The sequence below is a fragment of the Pundamilia nyererei genome, unplaced genomic scaffold (genome assembly GCF_000239375.1).
Source record: "Pundamilia nyererei isolate P.nyererei 1_Seehausen unplaced genomic scaffold, PunNye1.0 scaffold00004, whole genome shotgun sequence".
In the NCBI taxonomy this organism is placed as follows: Eukaryota; Metazoa; Chordata; class Actinopteri; order Cichliformes; family Cichlidae; genus Pundamilia; species Pundamilia nyererei.
The window spans coordinates 3,895,120-3,906,129 of record NW_005187405.1 but is presented as its reverse complement, the minus strand read 5'-3'; the positions used below and the strand labels follow the sequence as shown (position 1 = coordinate 3,906,129).

The following is an 11,010-nucleotide window of genomic DNA, read 5'->3' as shown; positions in this document are numbered from 1 at the left end:
AAAAAAAGAAACACAACAGGATACGTCACGATAAATTGGAGTATGAGGCCTCTAGTATAAAAAGAAGACAAAGAAGCAGTATTGACAGTAGTGGGAGAAGCAAAAGCCAAACTAATGTGCATGAAAATATTCTAAAATAGGTGTCTGGCATTATGGTAAAGTGCACTCAGTATAGTCAGATAAACAGACTATTCAGTGCATCTAAATCACATCCAGTTTTTGTAATTAAAGTCTGGCTTTAATACTTTGTCAATGCCACGCGGAGCTCTCAATAAGTGGCCGCAACCTTACAGTACATTCTGGAAAGTGTGACAGTAGCTGAGCAGTGACGGGCGGTAGAGCTCTCCATGTGCGTCTGTGTGGGAGTTGTAACAAGGCTGGGCCAAGTAAACAATGCGCTCTTATCTCAGCGAGTGGGCTCTTAACCCAGACCACGGGAGCAAAATCGTAGCTTTCACCTCACACCGTTAACTCGCTGGAGAGGGTGACATCACCGTTCGCAGTGTCGAGATCAAGAGAGACGGAGAGGATGGTGAAAGACAAGAGAGAATGGAAAAACAAAAAGACGCAGAATGAAGAAGAATTAGGAGGCTGAATGAAAAAGCAAATTAGGGCACGCAGGTCAGTTCAGACAAAAAGAGGGAATTAGCAGATTCTGGGCAGATTGGCTGCTGAGCAGCTAACTGTGATAAGTGTCTGCTTGTCATACAATCTCATCTCGTTTCCATAACAACATCGTAATGGCCATTTTCAATCTGCTCTCGGTGCTAAACAAGTCTTCATTGTGAGAACTGGGCTCCCCGTTTACATCATTTTTATTTATTTATTTAATCCCCCCCCCTATTATGCGGGTAAATTGATTTTGAAATTGTGCCGCACTTTTCAAAGTTCTCAAAATCTGATTATCACTGTAGCTTTTTGTGAAAACAGCTGGAGTGCTTCCATAGTAAAGCTTGCTCCAAGCCCTCAGCATATCCCCTGTTTTCACCACAGAGAAACAAATATTGGATGAAAACTCTTATCAGTCACGTCCCCTCTTTGCTCCCTGTTTGTCTGATATTTTCTGCTCCTCCATCTTTCAGGCTGCCTTTCTCCTTCCAAACATTCGACCCAAAGCTGTTCAGTTAGAAACTCGTATTGCTTCGGACGCCATCTGACAGGGAATCTCTTTCTCTTGAAGTGAAGCCAAGTCCAAGTACTAAATCTGTGTACAACAAATTCTTTGAAGTTTTTCTCTGTGTGATAACAAATCACACTGAGACTTTGTGCGATTGTGGGTGTATGCGTTCACGCATTGCATTATATATCCTTGAGTGTATGGGCATTTGATGCCATTGAGGCTCCACACTGGGAACATCTGAAGGCGTATAGCAAGTGAAAGCAGGAGAAGTAGTGCACAGAGCAAGCAGGCATAAACTAATAATACCACCACCCCCAGCATTTTAGTTGTTATGGTAATCCAAATATAGTGGAGTTCTAATTGTAGGGTCCCTGGTTGCAACCTTTCAGTGCTGCCTAATCTCTTCCTCCTCTTAAAATAATACGCAAAGCCACAAAAAGCGTATAAAACTGGCCCAAAATTTGGGGATGTAACAAAATGTGACGTCAGCTTCACAAGTTGTGCACATTATATCTGGTCGCTGGTAGGGAGCCCCTGGTTGCTGGGATTGTAGTACATAACGGTCATTAGGCAGCGAGGCCTTTTGACAGTTCAGGAGGTTTGGGGAAGGTTCCGCTTGGTTGGTTCGGAGCTGCGCTGCAGATGGGCATGCAAAAAAAAAACCCCTTCTGTTGGTTTCTTTGGATGCAAGCTTATCAGCGGGCAGCAGAGAGAGAGGCCTCCTGTGCTGTGCATACATCTGCGTGTTGACGGCGTGAGTAATGCACGAGGCAGCCGTACAAAAGAAGGTTTTTTTGTTGTTTTTTTCTTGTGCACACAGAATAGCCAGAAAATGTGGTTCATACTGGTCATTTTAAGGTACTCTCGCTTTGTTTTGTTGCACTCTCACATGAGGGGATGAAAAATTTGGAAGAAAACTGTAAGAGAGTTTCTTCCCATTTGTCCGAGTGCAGCAAACTGAGTGATTCTGATTCTTTCCGTCTAGTGTGCCTCGAGCCTTTTGAGGCCCTCGATTCAATAAGCCGACAGGTGATCAGACCTTACAGAAAAAACAAATAGGGTTAAATTAGGTTTGTTAAAAAGGACCATTTCTCCAGGGGCACCTTAATCATTAACATCTAAGGAGTATGGACGTCGTTTGTTCAGGTCGTATCAGGGTGAAGCTTAAAAATCTGTGATGGCTCATATTTTATTTTGTAGTCACAGAGCCAGCAGGGGCTGTCTTGTTGCCATATTTCAATCTGCTCAGTCAAGGACTATGGACTATGGACTCCCACAGTCCATAGACATGCAGGTTAGGTTAACTGGCAGTTCTCAACTGGCCACAGATAATAGGTAAATTGAGTGTTTTAAGTTTATAGAATAAAGTGCTGTGAATGCACTGTTATTATGTAATTTGTAGTAAAGAGGTTTGAATGGTCAGTAAAACTAGAAAAGCAGTATATTAATGCGAGTACAAGGTCTCGAGTGCTTGGAAGGAGGGAACTGGACTCATCCAAGAGGCTTCTTCAGTTCTAAAACAACTGAAGTAGAGCGCAAGGTTTCTGCCCCTAGTAGAACCATCCCTTTGGAGGTGGTCCTCCTATTAATCACGTGAGTCATCACGTGACCCAAAGTGTGAAAAAAGGCGTTTGTCATTAACAGCATGGGGGCCGATACATAGCCTCACCCCACTATCATGAGAGCTATTGAGGTCACGTGTGTGAATCTGGGGCTGACTGCATGTATGCCCGATTTAGACTTCTGTGTGACGCTCCGTAGAGTCTACGTAATCGACATAAGTGCCTGACGTTGTCGCCGGCATTTGTGCAGGTATATGGGATATAGCAAATATCAAAAATTAAAACTCATATTGGCATATCAATACTTAATTTCTTTCTTTTTTAATTTGTCAGAAGGTTCAACAAACACTCGTTTAAAAAAACAAAACAGAATTTTTTCACAATTTAATTCACAGTTCAGGCTTTAAAGGTTAATTACCCTGTGGTCGTGCCCTGATGTGTTGCATGCTGTGCTAGCCAACAGAGCCCAATAAACTTTTTTCCCTCCTGCTCTTTGTTATGATCAGTTTTTGTCAAAGACAAATATATTTTTTCCTCAAATTTTTCCACTTCTTTGTGCGTTCCTTCACATCCATCTAGAAATTTGCTAACATTTCTGAGCCCTTATAGTGATGCTATGATTGTTATTTCCTATACAGAGATAATGATCGTTATTTTCTGATTGATATATTCGAAAACTACAGTGGAAAAAGTAGCCAGATATGCACAGGATTCTTTCTTTCTCGAGTTTTGACACTCACTGCTGGAGCCCATTGCGTGCTAAATCTTTATCTTGTTCCTAACCACATCAACACTTGAAAGAAAACACATATCCACAACAAAATGACTGAAATTTTTACAAAACTTAACAACAACAATGTATTCACAAATAATATCTCTATGCAACATTTCCTGCATTTTTACCACAAGTTGTTGGAGCATAAAGTGCAGTTTTCTGTCATTACGGATCCACAAATTACCCTTGCTTGCTTTGTTACCTCCTCCTGTGTGCATACGACCGTGAACCTTGATGATCTGTGTGTGATGTGCGCAGGTGCGTTTGCGCCTTGCATGCCTTCACACACGTCTGCACTCACGCAGCCGATCGTGCTGATTTTGCACTTGGCAGTTTGTTTTCACTCTCCGACTTGTTCTTTTTCGCCACAAATCAAGTCTTCATCGACCTTCAGCGAAAACAAACACTTCATGTTGCAACACCACTTACTCCAGTGCTTGTCTCAACCGTTTTGCAATGATGTGTAGATTTAATAATGTGAGCCAGGGTGTTGCACAACAGGAGCCCTGTAGCATGGAGCTCCACTCTGCCCAAAGACCAAACAAGCCCCCGAGGATAAGTACCACACAATCTCTCAGTTAAAAAAGCTAGGGAGTTTGCAGGGACTCGCTGCATTTTAATTAAAGGTCACAGCCGAGATGGCTTTCTGTAAGCACAGTGATTTTATTAAAGTGTTGCCTTGCAATGAAAACAATATTATCCTTTTCTCCTTAATAGCCTCTGTAATCACAAAGGGGAAGCAAAAACAGAAAGAAAGCACTGCTGCATGTGTCTAAATGCAGCACGTGCACACTGCAGCAATGCTCGCTGGCAGAGCCGAGCACATCTTCACTCTCGCCCAAAAAAACCCCACCTATTAATCTCACAAAATGCTTTGAGATCAAAATATTTACACGTCTACGTTCAAATTTAAGCAAAGAAAAGAAAGCTTGCATGCAGCATGTGCTGTATTGAAACCACAGCCAGCCAGGTTTTTCTAGTTATCATGCAGATATAATTCCCATGTTGCCTAACTCTCTAAAATCCACACCATACTGAATCAACCACTTCAGATCTGCCCACATGTTTTTCAATACAGGGTCAACAGCTTCAGTCATGTGCCCCTTCCTAAAATAGCTACTTTGTGTGAGATCCTCTACCCATCAGTCACTTGAGAGGCGTTTAAATTAACGAATAACAATCAAATGTAACAATGCAGGCTTCTAAAATCCCGTTTGTGTGAGTCTGATTGCAAGGCACGGAAAACGGAAAGAACCAACGCAATGTCGACACTGTCGGCCCTGTGGAAAAAACGAAGCAGGAAGTCGTGTCCAGACTCTGGCCTCTTTATTACGCACACAATCGCAAACTCACACAGAAGCACACACACCACACAAGCCCCTGTAGGGAGCTGGCTGTCATTTCCCATTTCCCATTCTGTGTCATATAGAATGCGTTATCTGTAGAGGGCGTTTGATCTGCTTAGACTCGGGGCTTGGACTTGCAACTGCAAGCTCGAGTCTGTTGCTCGTGTCTCTTTTTGTCTCCTCGTAGCTCCCCGTCTCCTTATCTCCATTCATCACCTTCATCAGCGTTTTTTTTTTTTCTTCCATGCAACTCTGCTGCATTTTTTTCCCTCCACACTTAATCTATTCCCTTTTCGCCCCAAGCAAAAAGTGCATGATTTTATTTCCCTTGTTGTCCCGTTCACACAGAGTGTGGTTTTGATATATCCAGCATATGACCCGACTTTCTCCCCTGTGCAGAATTTTACAGATGGCACAGAAAGCAGTGGAAGCTGTGGAAATGGGTGTTGTCTAATCCCCATCAAGGTTGGCTCGCGTGGGCTTGCTTATTCTGCATTAATCCCCTGCCAGTGAGGAAGTTTATCCATTTACCCAAAACCTTGACAGTGTTTGTTGACAGTTATTGATTTGAACAATCCAATGTTGTTAAGAAAAAATGTATGTGACTTGAGAACCAAATGAGTGTTTCACCCTTCTACAGTAGGAGGCCATTCCTCAAAATGCTTCAGCTCAATAAAAAGCATAATATATCACACATTTGTTGATATATTTTTTCTTTGGCTAGAGATCTACTAAGAATAGAAAGGGCTACATACAGTAGGAGCTCACCGGATGCTCATAAGTGGTGACAGGTTTGTGTTGAGGGGGCGTCATCATATGACTCATTTGTCATTTTACTTCAAGGCTTCTTTTGGGGACCAATCAAGCATGAGGGGCCACTCTCGCTGCCTCGCAGATTTGTTTATGTGCAACTTGTGTTCAGACAAGCTGCTCTCTCTTTTACATGTTTATGTTACCATCTACTAGATTATATGTAAAATACAAAGCTGTATATTGTCTATTTTTAGTTTGCAAAGGCCATGCTGTAAATCTCCTGAGTCATTAGGCTCTTTGGAAGGTGCTGGCATCTACATCTGAGGCATGGACAGTTCTATTTCTGCTCTGTAGCAGGTTGTGTGGATAATAAACCGTGTTTTCCAGCGCGCTGCTGCTGCTGCTGCTGCTGCTTCCTGACGTCTTGACCACAACACTGCTAACTAGAAAGCACTAGCAAGGCAGCTTCTCCAGCTGCTGAACATCAGTTTTTATTTTCTTTTGTTTGTTTGTTTGTTTGTTTGTGGGGGTTTTTTACCTTCTGATTAAGGCGGACTGTGTGAATTCGAAGTAGCACGCAAACGTTTCACATTGAGCTGCTGGAGGAACTCCAGATATGAAGTTAGCGTTTTGTTCAAGGACAGCCAGCTTTATTTGGGAATGGAATGTGCCTGCCAGCTTGTTTATAGTGGGGAGAGTATGCACGAATGATTCACTGCAAACATGAAAACATTATAAACGAAGATCCAAGGCAGATGCAGCCACAATTTGAAGCAGGTCCAAGCATTAGGTTGACACTTTAGCCAGAATTAATGGCAATAAACGCACCAATGCACATTCCTTAACATCAAGTGAGGTTTGTCCTCGATTGCCCCCCCCCCCCCTTTCCCCAGGCCGACCAAACATACACAGAGTGAGTTAGTAACACACTTCTAAGCTACAGTCCAGCCCTTCCCCCACACTTTCATGGATCATAGATCCCACTCCGTAATACATCAGAGAGATGGAGGATCCAATATGCAAACTCCTCCACCATGTGAGAAATAAGAATGCATCCCACGATTTGTGACAGCAGTGAGATCTGTCTCCTGTCAAGCAGTTATGGCACATAAATTACTCAATACATCACTGAATTCACATATCGTCTTGTATACATGTAAACACTTTCATTTATATGTTTTACCCTTTGATCTTGGCAGCCGGGTCGAACTACTGACTCGATGACTGATGCTTCGCCATGCTGGACACCTAATTGAATTGGCTAAGGGCGCAGTTAGACAGCGCAGGCTCGAATTAGCCCGCCTTCATCTAGACAGGCACAGGCCATTAGTTGTCAGGCACAAGAAAACGACTGCTGGCATTTTTTACAGCCTCATTTGTTGTGATGAGTAAATGCCTGCAAAACAAGAACAGAAGGCACAATCCCCAGACCATAATTGGAGGTACTTTCTGTTCCTATTTTCACTTTTTTCCCCCATCTCAGAATAAAGTGGTTTTGTGTATGTGCCCTTGATAATTCTGTCAAAAGACAATGACTCAATTTCACGACCTTCATGTAATTTCCCTTTGCAGGGTTTTCAATCCCCTTGTCACAGTTTTCTTTCACCAGCAGTGTACATCCATCACAGTGTGCAGAGACACCTGTGGCGTCTGGGGCGGAGAACATTCTGCTCTTGCAGTCGTCGTCTGCGTTAAGCAATTAAATGCTCGCACCACATGAGTTCCCCTCACAGTTGGACTTGAAATGGTGCAGATTATAAAACTAAATGTGAAGTGCTGAGTTGAGACTCCGAGTGAAGTGTGGTAAGAAGCCTGATGTCTTAGCTTATCTTCCATGCTGATAATGAGAGTTGAAAGTGCCTTATTACAGTGCTAGAAATCAGCTGGATGTAATAGAACTGTTATCGAGGAGAAACTTTATTAGATACACCTTGGTAGTTTTGTGTTGAACCGGCTTTTGCCTTCAGAATTGTCTTAATTCTTTGTGGTATAGATGGAACAAGGTGCTGGAAACAATCCTCGGACATTTTGGTCCATGTTGACATGATAGCGTCACACAGTTTCTGCAGATTTGTCAGCTGGACATCCATGACGTGAATCCCCAGTTCTACTAAAACTTAAAGGTGCCTTTTTAGATTAAGGCCATCTGAGCACAGTAAACTCCTTGTCAAGTTTTTAAAAAGCAGTCTGAGATAATGTGGTGTCTGAGATAATGAACCAACCATCAAAAGATGGGTACACTGTGGTCATAAAGAGATGGATATGGTTAGCAACAATGCTCAGGGAGGCTGTTTATACTAAGGGGTCCAAAGTGTGCCAAGAAAATGTCCCCAACACACCAGGTGGTACACACCAGCAGCCTGAACAGCTGATAGAAAGCAGGATGGATCCATGCTTTCATGTTGTTTACAGCAAATACCATCTGAATGTCACATTGGAAATTGAGACTCATCAGATCGGGCACTGTTTTTCTAATCTTCTGTTGTCTAGTTTTGATGAGCCCATGAAAACTCTCACCTCCGTTTCCTGTTCAGAGCTGACAGAAGTGAGTCAGCTAAGAACCTCTGCTGCTGTAGCCCATCTGTTCAATGTGTCATGCATTCAGAGATGGTCTTTTGAGTACCTACCCTTGCATACATATCAGTTCAAATGCGTTTGGCCATTGTCCTAAGACCTGATCATTGATGCATTTTCAGCTGGAGAACTTCTGCTTATTGGGTATTTTCTCTCTTTCAGACCATTCTCTGTAAACTCTAGAGATGGTTGTGTGCGAAAATCTCAACAGATCAGAACTAAGTCACGAACAAGTGCCTTAAATCAGATTTCTGCTCAGTTTGAACTTCAGCAGGTTGTATTGACTATGCCTAAATGCGCCGCCATGACTGGCTGATAAGATAATATCAATAATTATCAGATGAGAAGGTGAACTTAAGGAAGTGGCTGTTGAGCGTATTACAGGGGAGACGCAAAGGGCAACACTTGTCAAAAAGTGTCACAGTGAAAACAATATTTTTTTTATTTATCAGTGAAATACATTTCACGGTCCTTGAGGGCCTCCCTGTTCCTTCAGAGAACTGAAGCTCTGTATTGAGTAAATAAATCAACTGTCCTCCGACTGTAATCTCTCAATTATGATTCATGATCACCTGAGATAAAGGTGATTATCAGTTTAGGCGAATCTCCTCATTATCCAGCATAACACACCACACCCTGCATTCTCAAATTCCTGTTCTATACTCTAAGTGCTCTAATTGCTGCATGTTATTTCATTTCAGCCTCTCGCCATGATTTGGAAGCCACACTGATTCTGTCCTTGTTTATGCAGAAATTTTTGGTTCATGAACTACAGGGGCACAGTCGACTGATGACATTTTAAGTCTAAATAAATAGTTTTCTTAATCGTGTTATTTCTTCATAGGAACCTGGGGAAATCTGGGCTGCGTGTCTCCTGTCTGGGGCTCGGTGAGTACAACTAATTAGCATTAGTAAATAATAAAAATCATACGAATCGAAGTGTCAAGTCGCCGCCTCCGTGTGCCTCGGCGTGTAGAGAGAGAACATAAGAGCTAAGCTGAAGGGGACAGGTATTTTTTCTTTCTTTTTATTTAATTCATTCATATAGTTTCACCCGTTTCTAAACCTCATGCATCTTTTATATGTACGGAAAGTCACGAGAGACAACAGAAAGCTGTTTGCAGAGCATTTTTCCTGTTAATATTTAATCAATAGCACTGGTTTCAGCAAACAAGTTGCTCAATTATCACATATATCCAACACACACCACAGGGTAAATACTCTCATTATGATTCATCTTGATAGGACTGTGTTCGTGCGTTAATGCCTATTGTGTGTGGGACAAGTTCCTCGAAAGGGGGACAAAGCGAAGGAGCGGTGCTGCCCAGGCCCAGCAGACAAACTGTAAATGATTACGTTAATCATAGTGATTTTTTACTTGTAGATTAAGCCACACCACAGCGAGCAGGAGGGAGGAGTAGTGAAGAGAATGAACATTCATCAGCTAAAGGGAATTCGTTTCCCTTCTTTATATCGGCAAGCCTGAGCTACACAGCAGTGCCCTTGAGCAAAACATTGATTCCTCCCTGCACCAGTTTTCTGCAGAGGAAAGGAACCAAAATAATATAATTTCACTGTGAGGATGAAAACACGTCATTTTAGCTTTTTTATTAGGATCAGTGGAAGTTTTGGAAATATACTTATTCACTCTCTGGAGGGTTAGACACTGAATCTAAGGGGCCTGTTATCTTAGTTTAGCACAACCACTGGCTTCATATAAGAGCTGAGCTTAGCCAGCTTGTGTTGTATTCAAAGACATACAACTGAGATGTTTTGGGTTTTTTTGCTTATTTGTTTGTTTTAAACTCGCTAGGAAAGTTATGGCTGATGTCATAGATCAGTTGGGAGGTAATTCCATTTTCTCATAGACTTCTATAGAATTGGACACACTTTTTCAGCAACTAGGGGTTTTGGCTGCTGTTTGGCTGTTAGATTAACTGTAGGTCTAAGTATTGACGTCGCTGTCCTGTACCAGAGTACATCCATCTTTTATATAGGCTCTGTGAGTACAACAGGAAACAAGGAGAATATTTAAAGTATACAGAGCATTTCAGGTCTGGGCACAGTCCCCTTTTAGATGTTCTTTCCAGTGTTTGTGCAAAGCTACATTGACCAATAGCTGGTGACACTTTCACTATACTGTAAAGACACGGGTGATAATAACCCTCTCCTCAAACTCTTGGCAACAAAATGTTTTTCCTTAATGTGTTGGATACAGACGGTCAGACTGGGCTAATCACATTTTTATGCAGCAATGTAATGCATTACCGTGCTAAATATAGTAGTCACACTGCAGTTATAATTATGTTGTTAGTTTACAATGGCTCTTCAATTATCTGCACAAATGGTGAATAGAAAGAAAAATAATTTTTCTTCCTGCACTACAATCAGCTGACTTTTTTCATGTACAGGGAGGAGGACAAAGGGGAACTTCTGAGAAGTGATGATATGAACATTATTATTTTTTATTTCAGAAAAGGACAAGAGGATGATGATTAACATGCAAACTGCATTCAGGATAGAAACAACTCCATTATTATTGCTAATGCTTAATGAAGTCAGCTAATGCTAATGGTACTGCGGTTGTGTCTTTTTGCAGAGGTATTTGCCTACAAAGAGGGATGAATGGTTAACAACTGGGGTGGAATAGGGAAGGGAGTGATAGCAGAGCTCACCAGGAATCGAAGAACTGCAAAAAAACCCATTAAAGATTTTTTAAAAAATCACTTCACTTCACTTTCAATGTTAGAACTTCACTCCTCTCTGTGGCTAGCTGACAGAGCAACGCGCTAATCTACACAGACAGCATGCTAATGCAAAGCTAGCGAAGAACCATGCGTAGTATAAAAGATAGACGTAGCTACCGTGATGTCACTGCTG

General features: G+C 42.0%; 1 protein-coding gene across 3 annotated transcripts in view; it reads left to right on the top strand.

Moving 5' to 3' along the window:
- Window positions 1-11,010, top strand: part of kcnab1b (potassium voltage-gated channel subfamily A regulatory beta subunit 1b) — a 44,111-nt gene that overhangs the window by 11,204 nt on the left and 21,897 nt on the right. For all 3 annotated transcript variants that reach the window (XM_005721233.1, XM_013912860.1, XM_005721234.2), the window contains one exon: window positions 8,975-9,018. In XM_005721233.1, the coding sequence (XP_005721290.1) occupies window positions 8,975-9,018 (44 nt within the window). The remainder of the gene's footprint in view (window positions 1-8,974; window positions 9,019-11,010) is intronic.